At 39.1% G+C, this 13,482-nt stretch overlaps 1 protein-coding gene and 1 long non-coding RNA gene across 3 annotated transcripts; one reads left to right on the forward strand and one right to left on the reverse strand.

Annotated features, from left to right (window-relative positions):
- Positions 1–321: 321 nt before the first annotated feature.
- On the reverse strand, positions 322–13,462 carry KCNG3 (potassium voltage-gated channel modifier subfamily G member 3). Of its 2 annotated transcripts, none has more exons than XM_015623261.3 (2): positions 12,801–13,462; positions 322–4,180 (listed from the first exon to the last, which is right to left on the reverse strand). In XM_015623261.3, exons 1-2 carry the CDS (start codon positions 13,409–13,411, stop codon positions 3,535–3,537), a joined length of 1,257 nt encoding a protein of 418 aa, XP_015478747.1. In that variant the 5' UTR covers positions 13,412–13,462; the 3' UTR covers positions 322–3,534. The 2 variants fall into 2 exon arrangements, with proteins under 2 accessions (XP_015478747.1, XP_015478746.1); XM_015623260.3 differs by having other exon boundaries at positions 12,768–13,462.
- On the forward strand, positions 3,425–7,561 carry LOC107202482. Its single transcript, XR_004496777.1, has 3 exons — positions 3,425–3,508; positions 5,244–5,382; positions 6,908–7,561. It is a non-coding gene; the product is annotated as an uncharacterized LOC107202482 (long non-coding RNA).
- Positions 13,463–13,482: the final 20 nt, after the last annotated feature.

Here is a 13,482-nt window from a genome sequence, read left to right on the forward strand (position 1 = left end):
CATTTTTCTCCAGTTTTATTCTATTTGTATTTCATCTAATTTGTTCCAGATGTGAATGTTTCCAAGAGAAATTGTCCATGAAGTCTTTTCTTGTATATGGTTCAAACTGGTAATGATAAGAGAGAAGCCAGCTTGCCTTCACTTGGCTTTTGGCTTTGAAATGCTGCACTTTGAAATAGTGCTGCACCCCATGTCTGCATAAAACATGGTCTCCAAAAAATTTTATTAAACAGTTTCAACTGTTTGAAAATATGCTTATTTTTTACTATATAAATAATTCATATTTTGTAAAGTTTCACTAAAAAAAAAAACACAGCTCCATTGAAAATAAGATTATATATATTACTGTAAATTAGGCATCCTAATTACCCTATAAAATTCTGGTTTAAGGCTACCATGAAGATTACTTTGTTTCAACTTGGTTTGTAAGGAAACTAAAGTCTACACACTGATAACCATACAACAATAAAAAGAGAAAGAAAAAAAATAACCCAAAAAACCTCACAAACAAACAATCACCAAAAAACCCAGTGCAGGATCTCTCCTTAGTGGGCTTATATACAGCAGTTTGAAAATATTTTATTATAACTCAAATTAAAAAATACATTAGGTCATTCTGTTCACCTTTTGCCATATAAAAATTGAACACAAACTGTTCAAAAAAACATAGTACAACTTAATATAATCTCCACAGACTTATTCCTTTATACAGTTACTTTCATTAGATTAATGTTTTTACACTGGGAAAGGATTCTTCATCTGAAAAACACTTCATAAAGGATGAAACATTTTGTTTGTACACCATATATAGCCTGGATCATTGAAAACTTCCTGTCCTTAATTGCTTATGCAAAAATGATTCATGGTGCAAATTGGTATTCATAAGTTATTATGTGCATTAATTTATGTTTTTCCTTTCTGCAGGCATCTAAGGATTAGATTTATAGGTGGTGCTGAAACACATTTTATATTGTCTCGAAATCAAGATTGCAACATACTTTACATTCACATTTTGTATGGATTTTAAGCCATTGTCATCATAATGATGGTTTGGGCGTTTTGTGGAGGAGGGCTGTATCTCAGAGTATGGTTTGGTTAAATACAATAGGTGGACAAAAGACAAAGTAAGTTTTACAGAGTTTTATGACAAACAGTATTTTTCCCAAGCATTCAAAACAGCAGATGAAAATCTGTGGGGCTAAGTTCTTATGCAGGGTCTTTAACCTATTTTAGCTAAAAAAAAATAAAGAAAAAAGAAAAAAAAATAAATTGGAGCAAAATGGGGGAAAAAAGTTTTCTACTTAGAAGTGGTTTTGATATTGTCAAAACAACTTTTCATTAGAAGATGAAAATGTCATTTTCTTCAACATCTATATTTTGGATTAAAGTCTGAAATTTTAATTTTGTAAAGGAGAAAATTTTTTGCAAGGAATAAAAAAACCCCAAACATCTCAACTGACTATAATATATAATATATGCAGGATATATATAGGTACACATGCAGGAATACAGAGCCAGCATCTCCACTGCTGTAAAACATCTAAGTGTCTCTGAAGTCACAACTTGCCTAACTAACATCAGCTGTGAATCTCACCTAAGAAAGGAATTTTTGCTGATCTCATATTCACCTCTCTGTGGAATGCTGGAGCCGGTTTCTGAGCAACATGATTTTGATAGAAAAGGCATAAATATAGTAGTGTAAGGGAACTACAGAGCTAACCTTTGAACACACCAGTGGCAAGAAACAGAGGTATGGCTGTAACAGCACTTAACAATGGAGTCTTGAAGGGAAAGTCAAGCTTGTCTGTAAGAAGGCTACAAAAATTCTCCCCAAGTCTTCAGAAAAAATTGTGATTGCAATGAGATTCTTTAAGATTACTTAAGACTAAGATAACTTAAAATGGTAATGACTCTTTCAGGTCTCAGGGAAGAGCCTTCAATGTACTGGTTACTGATCAACGTGGTAGGTTTATTTGAGTGAGCAGTTCCAGGGATGCATTTTCTAGGTGGTACTCATTTCACTTCTAAAGTGAAATTTCACAATTACATATATAAAAGATGCCTCTACAGCACAGTAAGAGTAAATGCGGTATTTTCAGGCAAGCACACAAATTTCAGCTCTGCTGATGACTCTGAACTTTCATGTTAACATGAAAGCTCCCTGTTGATGTTTATTGTTACCTAGATTTGTACAGCTGTACCTTAATGTGTTTTAATATCTAACTGCACATTTCTATGTAGCAGCCTTTCAGAATTATATTGAACAATGCTATTAAGCAGTACTACACAAGAAATGTAGTGAACAATATTTCAGAGCCTAACTTGATTCATTTTCTGGTAACATTGGAAAATACACCATTTTGCCAAGCGCAACTCACACTTATTTTACTTTCTTTGGTATGCTCTGGGCTTTTTATTGTTGTTTTTAAAACTTCCATTGAGGTATATCTTTTAGTAAGAATTGCAGAATTTAAGATGATGAAGAGTCTCATCTGACAGGGAGAAGGTGTTTTCCAGTGCTTGCTCCAGGCCACTTCAAATGATGGAATCTTACAATTTATCTTAAGAGATCTCTCACTATGATATCTATGTTTAAGATATGTGGGACAGGGAGGAGGTCAGGGAGGGAAAATCTGTGCTTATGAGTATGTAACTTCAGGTGGATGGAGCTGAGCTGAATGCATATAAAATTTGGAGAGCTCCCCCACTAACCTAACAGGAAATATATATCTATATCAATCCCTGATTTCTTATGCTGACCTTTGTAAAATACAATACTTGCTTCTACTTAGTTTGGTTCCAGAGAAGAAATTAATTGTGACCTAAAGAAGTCCTTGCTTACAACATTTGGAGGTTCTCGCACTTCTTTGTGAACTCTCAAATTCAGAGAAATGCCACTGACTTCACTGGATTTACAGAAGATTTGTGTGCTTCCTCAAAGATCAGAATCAGGCCTCAAGGGTTTTTTGTCCTACAGACCTATATTCTTCATCTTTCCTGAGTCACAGAACCAAGTCTACTTTGTTGCAAAGCACAAAAGTAGTAGTGATTCTCCTTCAGTATAGCATTTGGTTATCTGAGTTAAAAGTGGAGACAGTTCAGGCAAGAAGCTATCAATGTCCATGTGAAGCATTTAGATACTGGAATCTTTGAAAAACTTCTGCTACACATTGCTTAGAATGGTTTAGGATATGATTACAGGAATGACAGATCTCAGTGTTACACCCATTTTTTGTTCTCCTTTTTTTTTTTTTGTGGGAAGGCAAACTGAACACCAAACTGGTCTGATTGAGGACTTCTAAATCCTCTTTTGTTAATTTTGTTCTCTCGAATTTGAAACATCACTCTCTCTCCTTGCAAGGTGCTCAAGGCAGATGGACATCCTTCCTGTCTGAATGGTGACGGGCTTTCTCCAGGCTGGTGAGAATGTTGTTCCACAGAACCATCCAGTCAAGGAGGACACGCGAAGGGACCTTCCACCATTCTCTTCTAAGACAGAGCTTAGCAAGTAAGTACAACAGAATGCAAGTTGGGTCAATTTAAGAATTCAGCAGAGAGACTTCTACTGTACCTAGCAGATCGGAACTTGAGCTCATGGTAGCATTGCACAAAGCTGTGATAAATGAAAGTGATTGGCAGGGCTAATAAAACAATGCCACTAACCACACAAATTCCTCCAAGAATCCTTCCTGGTACAGTGATGGGACACATGTCACCATAACCAACTGTGGTCATTGAGATGATCACCCACCAACAAGCAGCAGGAATGCTGGCATAATCCTTATTCTTTGTTCCCAAGTCCAGCCCATTTTCAAGAAGCTGTGAAAGTGCACTGAAAATTGCCATAGCAACACAGATAAAGACAAGTAGCATCACCATCTCTCTGTAACAACGCTTCAGAGTCAGACCAAGTGTTTGAAGGCCAATGAAATGACGGGCCAGTTTAATCACCCAAAAGATTCTCATCATTCTTAAGACCCTCAAGGTGACTCCAGCCCTCTGAAGCTGTGAATTTTCCCCAGTGAAAACTGTCATTAGAACAGAGATGTAGTAAGGAGTAATTGCCAGCAAATCAATGATGTTGAGAGGTCTTCTGACAAACTCACACTTATTTTTCGAGACGATGAACCTCACAATGCATTCTGCAGTGAACCAGCCTATGCAGATAGCTTCAATTATCCTGCCAAAAGAAACAAAGGACAGTATTTATGCTCTGTGCAAAGTCTTCAGGGGATGTTTGGTTTGTTCACAGATATTACCAAACTGACACTCAGACTTTCACAGAAGACAAACAGAAAGTCATGCCATCCTTATCCTGCACCTGGGACCAGATTTAGCAATTAACTTGAGGATCTAGTGAGAGTTTATATTGGTAATTGTTAAGAACTCACTCACTGATCACCTTCTTTGAATTATGGATTGCTACTTGTCAAAGTACTAGGCAAATATGCCTACAAACACTGGAATCCCACAGGAAATTGTAGGACATCAATGCCCATGTGTAACCTTAGCAAGAACATCTGGGTTTGGGTAGGGTTTTTTTTGTTCATTGAGTTTTATGGGATTTTTAATTTTTATTTTATTTTATTTATTTTTCTAAGTCTGTGAGGCCTGATGCACTTGGGAATGCCAAGGGTTGTAGATCAGTGAACTGTCTGGTTATGAACAGCAATGTATAGAACTAAACTAAAATGGAAATGCAGATAGAGTAAGCAGAAATAATTATTTTCATTGGATGATTCATGCATTTTAGTTCTTTAGGAATCAACCTAAACCAGTCTATCTGATCTGCATCCCAAACACAGGCTTACCTAGCACTATATTCAGACCTATAAAGGTATTGCCACTAAATACAGATGGTATTTTATTTTTCAGTATTGCATCCATAAAGTACTAAACATGTAATTCCACCTAAACTATATTGCAGCCAAAATGTCAAGCTAACCAAATGTTAAGGTAATAGGCAAGATTCTCTTCTTGCCAAATGCAGAAGAAATCCTGGAAGGGGATTTCAGTATGTTCTTAAACATTTTCAAGTCCCAGTGAAGTGAATGACTTGAGATTATCTCAACTTACAACCACTGGAAGGTAGAAACAGAAGATAGAAATGTCGCTCAAAGATTATTTAGTAACTGTTGTGCATGTGATCACAAATCTCCCTAAGATTTCAGATTGTGCTCACTTTTTTAATACATGGAGGCTAATCTTCCCCTCATTCCTCCATTAATCTTTTTAATCAACAGTTTGAGCAAAGAAAAAGCCCGCCACTGATGCCTTCTATTACCAACAGCTCTGAAACCAAACTGGTGTGAGATCAGAGATTCAAAAATACTGCCAGAAAATACAACCAGAGTTTTTCACTACTGCAAGGACTCTAACAAGGTAGTGTCTGTTGAAACATTTTGATTTGCAAGTGAAAATCTAACTATCATTTCAAACCTAAAATTTTTCTTCTGTAATGCATCTGCATAATTTCTTACCAGTTCTGAAATCTATTGTTATTAATAAGATGGTGGCCTGGTTGAAAGACAGTATTCTTCTCTAACTGAAGTAATTCTAGACTCTATAAACTAACTTCTTCATAGACATTTTACACACTAAAATTTTATTTCTTTTTCTTTCCATTCATTCTCTTTAGTTTTAAGCTAAAATTGGAAGAAATAGTAACAGTCACTTGATATAAAGTCATAAGGTACACTGTAATTTTAGGCACAGTAAATTTAAATGAGCATAAATTAATTATTTAATTATTTAGTAATTATATTATTATATATTATTATATATATCATTATAAAATTGGACCATGTTTTTCTTCTTTCATGATTAACAATGGAACTTCTGTAAGCAAGTGGCCTTCCTTCGTAAAGGGCTTGTAGAACACTAGTTCATGCTAGCACCTTTTGATGGAAAGACCTTGCAAATTCAAAACCAGTTTGCTCTTAAGAATTAGCTGTTCTCTTAAAAATTAAGCTTTTGGAAACTTCCTTTGAAAAAAAGTCAGTAAAAAAAGGTTGATGGGTAAGTTTACATAAATCCTTTTTACTTATGATGAGGAAATACCTAAGATTTCCCCAGTACAATCAAACAGCAAGATCATGGCAATGGACAAACTGATGATGTCTGAATGTATTTATATGTTGGCTAGTTGAGATCTCATTTAACAATTAAAAGAAAAATTGTATCTGGATAGAAAGCTTCAGCCAGGAATATTCAACAATTCCAAAAGATTATTTCTATACATTTTATGAGATTTCTCTGGTAGTGTTGTCTGTATCCTATGACATGAAGCATTTAAATGAAAAAGAAATTTGTAATTGTACAATTTAAAGCTTTTTCACTTGGTATTTCCTCCTGATGCCCTGATAATGTCAGAAACATGATTCCTCCATTTTGTCACCCCTTAGACAGGTTATCTCTGGGTTGAGATTTGAGGAAGTTAGGTCCTGATCACTGTGATACAGTAGAAATTTTCTTCATGAATCAACATTGATTCAGTGGTCATATAACTTTGGGGAATAATTGTAGATGTAAAAGTCCATGAAATGTCATCAATCCATTGTTTTACTCTGGCAGTTCCTGGGACAAGAAATACTGTAAATCAGTTATACTTCAGTTGGAAGGACTAAATAAATATTTTCTTGTAGAACAGATTTGAAGTGAGCTAAGAAACATCAGTGACACAAAAATGACAAAGTGAGATCAAGGCAGTGGGGAATACATTAATGCCATTCCATTTTAACTTGAACTTCCACTTCTCCATTTTGCATCCATCCTTCTTCCTTCTGGCTGGGAAGAAGATAATGAAGAAGGGTGTCCCGTATTTTTTTCTTTCCTCTACTTACTTTTCTGCCATCAGTGAAACATTTTTCATTTTTCCTCTCTTGTCACTCCCTTTTTGCCTGTGTAGATGGATTTTGGCAGTACTGGTGAATCACACAAAAATGAATGCTTTGGTGAGAAAAGCTAGAAACCTCTGGCATGTTGGGAAATCTGGAGTGCTACATTCTACATTTCCACTTTCAGATCAAGTCTCCCTCTCCTTGCAGTGACTTATATTTGTTGTTAACCTTATCAGTGGATAAATAACATCTACTAAGGAAAGCAATTTTAACAGTTAGTCCTTAAGAGAACTTAACAGAGTATGAAGCTGAAGTCAAATAAAAGATGTATACTCAGAAGACTAAAGTACCTGTATTTTTCATAATCAATTCTTAAAATATTTTCAGCATATTCACAGGACAAACTTCTTTTATTGTCTATCTTTGGAATAATGATGTATTAAAATCCATAACTATATAATTAAATAGTGACTTTATTTGGTAAAGATATAGTACCTATTTTATAAATTTCCATCACAGTTTTTGGTTGGGTGGGTTTTTCAATTCTAAAATAGCTGGTATCCAAAAAGGAGAGGGGTAATTAAAAGCAAAGTAATGAAATATTTCCTTGAAGATTCCCCACAAATTTTATGAATAATCAGAGAAAATACTAATTTTTATTCAGTTACAGGCTATTCCTGCTCAAACTTACTGTTAATTGTCCCAGACTGAAGCACATGAAAGAGGGCTTTCCTCACAAAATTTTAAGCTGCTTGGTACTTAGCAGTCTTTCAAGATTTCTCTAATGAATCTTTTGTCCATAAACAGAAAATCAAGCCTTTTCAAGCCCCATTCTTACTGTAATCCCATCACTGTTCAGTTTTCTGTTCCACATAACTTTCTCTCAGAATAATCTACTTTATGTACAATGAGTTAAATGATTTCAGAAATCATTTTTTTCAATCACTAATAAGTTTAGTTTGTTATTACTAAAAAAGAAAACCATGTTGTAACTATCTTAAAATTTTTTCATCTTATCAGTATTCTTTGCCTCAGCTTGCCAATTCGTATACTTTCAATATCCCCTGGTGAGTTGGCTGAAATCAAACCAAAATATTCCTTAGTGGCACTATTATCTAATAAACTTGTAAATAAAACATACACAGCAACAGGACACATGAGGAAAACAGATGATATGATTAAAGACAGTATATGACAGGATTAAAGACTGTCAGCACTGATTTGTTAAATTGTTGCTAAAGCCTATTTCCATGTAAAGCACATTAAACCTGAAAAATGTCAAAGCAGTAACTAGAATGATCAAATTTCTGCTCAGGAAAACTCCAAAGTGATTTCAGAAAATGTTTGGGGTTTTTTAATCCTTTTGAAATCAAGGGCTTCCTTTCCATTACAAACTGTGGAGTAAAGGCCACAGAACAGCTAGTTTCCCTGAATTAAAAACCCCGCTGGCTTTTTTTCCATTCTGTCCCTGTTTGGTAGAAATTATATGCTGTCATGCATTAAACTCTGGTGCTTTATGTGGGAGGTTGTAATGACCCATCACTCCCCAGGGAAGAGGCAAATCCCTTTCACAGCTCGTGGGGGAGACCTGGATACAAACATTTTGAGCCCTGAGATCCTCAGCATCTTTTCCATATATGTTGAACATGACTGGCACCTAGCCCGGGTGAGTTTAAGGCTCGGCTGTGCCCAGGCAGTGATATACATCTGCTTTTTTTCACCTCTATTTTTCAAAGAACTGGTAAATTCAATAGAAGAACCTATGTCTGTGTTTTTAACCTAGATCTTTGGTTCCATTCTTTACCTTCAGCCCACTGTTTTAACCTAAAAATGTGGTATTCAAGTTCAATCTTGTCCAGGAAAGGAGTTCTTACTATTTTTTGAAGAGATGTTGAACATGAACATTCAGGTGTTCTGAAATTCCACCACTAAAAAGGAATAGTATTTTTTGCATGTCTAAAATTCAAATGCAATTTTTTAGGCTGATATTTTGCAGAGATTTTAAAAAACAAACAAAAAAGCCCACAGCCTCTTGATGAGAGATGCTGTTTGGAGAAACTACTTGTGTTTATTTGCTTTTGCTTAAGAACACAGCAATCATGTAGGCTTGGTAAGTCAGTGATTATTTCGGTACAAACCTAATCATGATTATTAAGTAGAAAGGGGGCAACCATCTCTTCTTAGTGCTAACAAACTACTTGTATCAGAAAAATAGTTTTAAGGCAGGTAGATAGAACTGTTCTGGCAGTAAGTCAAGCAGCTTCAAATGATTTCCTATTACAGGCTTGAGAAGCTCTCCCTAAAAGATTACACTCCCAATCAGTGTATGGACAGGTCCCTGAGCAGAGACTCACAGTATGCATCTGCTGGCACAGTTCAGAGGACAGCAAAGATAACTTGAAATTGCCAGAAGCAACAGAAGGCATTCCTGCTGTCTGCTCCTAAACTCTGCAAATCTAATGCAAATCTTTAGCTCTGATAAATGGAACTTGCCAAGGCAGGGAACAGAGCAAAAATCTTAGATTGAAATAAATTTAATAACTCATCCCTCATCCTGAGAACAGGCCTGGGAAAGGCAATCCCTCTGCAATCACGGAATTGTACTTCAGCGTCTGTAGTATCTGTGGAATTCCGAGGTCAGATTTCCCATCCCTCTTTCCTTGAATAAAGCCTACTCCTGGAGTTCTCTGTTGCCTTCTGAAGGGTGTTATCCCAAAGGATCAGAAACAGCCACAGGCTGTTCATTCTTTGAGAGCATGGTCAGCATGAAAAGGCAAAACAATGTAATGGTTTATGAAAATAGTTTAGTGGATTTAATTCCTCTTCTGTTGAAGGGGTGTTTATACATGGAAAACAAATACAGCTGGTGTTAGCTGGCAGCCCCAGTAGCCCTCACTGCAAACCTCATTAAAGAGGCTGATTTTGTAAATGCCAGCATTAGTGACCCACTCACTTGCTGAGATGATGTCCAGGTAAACTGGAAATACACTGCTGGTCAGCTGCTTTCACTACAACTGTCTAAAGCAGTTCTGGGAATGGTTACCATGGGACTCAGCCATAGAAATTATCCATGTGGCACCTTTCTGTCATAACACAGAGGCAAGGGCAAGGGGGCTTATTGTGAGAAACCAAAAATATCAGACTTGCTGGGTTTTCTGAGGTGTTCTCACCTCCCTAGCTTATGCTGAGCTGAATAACTGACTACATTCAAATCTACAGCCTAAGGACTTCTAGATTAGACCATTCAATTTTCGCTCCTAAAACTTCTTAAAATACATTTTTGGAATAGCGTGCAGTCTTAGTAATTACAGTGCCATGCGAGTCAGAACTCACTTGTGTACAGCATAAATGTAACAATTTTTCTTGGGGATAAAAATTTAATTTTTTTAATAATTTATCTAACGTGACTACGTTAGATAGAATTTCTTTATTTTGATGCAGATAGTTTAATAAACCAAAGACAGAATTTGGTTTCAAACTTTTAAATGTATCAGAAACAAGTGGACAGTTTTTTAAAAGCCTTCTCACCTAAGAGGGACTGTTGCCAGAATACGCAATCCCAGAAACTTCCATGGGATTTCTGTGGTCAGGCTTTCAAATAAGCCACTCAGCTACTTAAGTTTTGCATACCCAACTATTTTTAAATTAAATAACTACAAAGTAAAGAAATCATAAACACATAAAGGCAAATAAAGTCAGATGACAACTGGGCATGTTAGGTCCAATCCTATGGCACATTTAAGTAGTGATAACTAAACTGGACAGCTCACTCAAAAGCAACTGCAGCTAACATGCTCTTGTCCAGCTATAACAGATTTTTTAGCAATGATGCAGCATGTGCAAAAGAGAGGAGTGGCTCCACCTTGATGGTCACCTGTTGACAGGCACACATTTGTGTCTGTTTTCCATCAGATTGGAATGGGTTCCTATGCAGTCAGAGTGCATGGGTTAGATGATTCAGTCTGAATTGGAGCTTTTATGCCACAGACATTTGTGACATTGGTAGAAACTTTTCAGCTGGTAGAAATTTTTTTATTCTTTTGTTGCAGTAACAAGGAAAAAGACAGGTGGTACAGAAGAAACTCATCTCATCATTAGTAGTTGTCCTTCTGGCTCTAAAAGGAGCCTTCACTGCCTTGGGAACTGTTTGGCTATACCGCACCTTACAAGTACTTAGGACTTTATCCTTCTAACACTTGGTGTACAATATGCAATTGTTCAGAGGAGTAAAATTAGGATGTTGAAAACAAATGCACTATGAAAGAAAAATTACACATGCCATGTTCTTCTGTGAGCTGAACTCTTTCTGTAAAAGAAAACTTGTGTTTGAATCCCACACCATGAAGACGTGAATAAAGACATGACCGATGTGGTTAATGCTACTGTAGTGTTGCATCTATTTTCCCATGCCTCATGGGACTATCTCAGCAATTTGCTGCTGTACAGAGAGGTCACCTACAGCATCTACTCTTTGAAATAACCTTGCTAGGTTTAAGTAAGGCTTTTTAACTGGAAGAACCTTTAGGACCTTCTTTTGACATATTTGAATCTAAGCAGGATCAACAGCTTCTCACACTGCATCTGCTTTCTTTTTGTTCGTACAATTAAATCTTTGGCTCAACTACAATGAGAAATACAGGTGCAGTTTTCCATTAAGCTAATGGAAACTATGAAAATACTTTCCAAGGAATTAATCTGGCTACTAAGATATAATATATCACATTCCAATTAACTGTATGGTAAAAGATGATGATTTCATAATGACAAGGCTGCAATTTCACTGTAGTGCCCTTTTAGAAGAGAAGAAGCTGAAAACTTTTTGTTGAATATCCTGTCTGTTTTTAAAAAAGGGAGAAGCTAGCAAATACCAGAAATGTTTACTTCTTTCTTTATATGTCAGTCTTATGGGAGAAATTCTACCAGTCTGGTCTCAATTTTGTTCTCTAGGGAACAGGGAAGAGAGAGGACAGAGAGGGAACAGAAGAGTGAGTGCAAGAGTTGCATCAATGTAACCCTAATCTGGGGTCACAAGAAGATGGAAAAAGGTTTGCTCCTACTAGGGAGGCTCAGGATTGAGCCTTATACCCCATGCACTGTTTTCTGCAACTGTTTTGCAATGTTTATTATGCTGAAAGGAAATGTAAACATCTGTTACACTTATGCACTGGGGCGCTTGAATAATGCATTTCCAAGAACTCGATGTGCAGTTTGATCATCTCCTGTGTTCCCCACATAGAGAATCTGAGATGCAAAGGGAGGAGGGGGGATACGGCTGTTCCCACATACAGGATTTTACCAGAGCAGAACCGTAACAGGCACTGCATCTGCTCTAGCAGAAGGACATGTACGAATACACGCAGAAAATTTACAGGATTTGTCTTTTCCCAAAGGAAAAGACCAAAGAATTGCATTCTTCTGGAGGGTTATTTACCTTTTTTTTTTTTTTTTTTTTTTTTTCCCCCCCACAATCGTAAGGCATAAATTGATTTTCGGAGCGTCTGAAGTTCTCGGTGTGGTCCCGTGTCTCCTTAAAGGGGGCAATAAGAGCTCCAAGAACCTGCACGGAGGGAGGCACCCTCGCTGCGAATAGGAGCCGTATCCCGATGGCTCCGCTCCGGTGCCAGCCCGCCCAGACCCGAGCCTGCCGCCGGCCCCGGTCCGCCTGCAGCGCGGGCGTCCCCCGCCCGTCCCCCGCGCTCGGGGCCACGGGCGCCCGGCAGAGCCCGCTGGGAGCCGGAGCTGCGGAGCAGCGCCACTCCCCCGACACTCCGGCATCCCTCCCCGGCCCCCAGCTCAGGGTTTCAGGGCGCGCAGACCATCTCCGCCGGCGGAGGCTATAGCCATGGACCGTCAAGACAAGGGGCAGGAAGGACACAATGGACGGGACACACGGGGACCAGACAGCGGGAAAATAAAGGATCCTCCTACCCTGAGGGCTCCCTCACTGACTCTGCTGTGTACCTGCTCTGCTCCTCCACGCTGCGATTCTCCGGCGCCCGCCACTCGGGCAGGGTGCTGGCGCACAGCACCACCATGGACACAATGACGAAGAGGATGGAGACGGTGGCCAGGACCTGGGCGGCCACGGAAGACGTGGGCTCCTCAAAAGTCCTTCTCATCCTCTCGAGCCACTTCCTGCCCTCGGCTCCCGGTGGTCGCCGGCCCTTGCCCTCGGGGCCGCCGTTCGGCTCCTCCGCCGCGTAATAGGTGCACGTCTCGGACATGCGGTCGTCGAGGCGGCGCTGGCAGCAGTAGTCGAGGTGGGAGCCCTCCAGCCCCCAGTAGATCATCTCGTTGTAGAAGGAGAGCTCGCACATGTGCGGCACGAAGCGCAGGTGGCCGTGCCGGACGTACAGCATGATGAAGCCGAAAGCCTCCGAGTGTCTGTCGAAGAAGTACTCGTTCCGCTCCCGGTCGTAGTCGTCGCACACCTCCAGAACGTCCTGCTCCGAGAGGCAGCCGTGCAGGCGGCTTACCCGGCGCAGCGGGAAATCCTTCAGCACCTCCCGGGAGAAGGAGTACCGGGTGCCCCCGACGTTCAACACCACCGAGGGACCGCGGCCAAAGTTCATGGCTTGGGCGGGACGGAGGAGGGGAACGGCGGGCAGGGCAGGGGGGCGAGGCGAGGGGCAGCGCGGGCGGC

The sequence above is a fragment of the Parus major genome, chromosome 3 (genome assembly GCF_001522545.3).
Source record: "Parus major isolate Abel chromosome 3, Parus_major1.1, whole genome shotgun sequence".
In the NCBI taxonomy this organism is placed as follows: Eukaryota; Metazoa; Chordata; class Aves; order Passeriformes; family Paridae; genus Parus; species Parus major.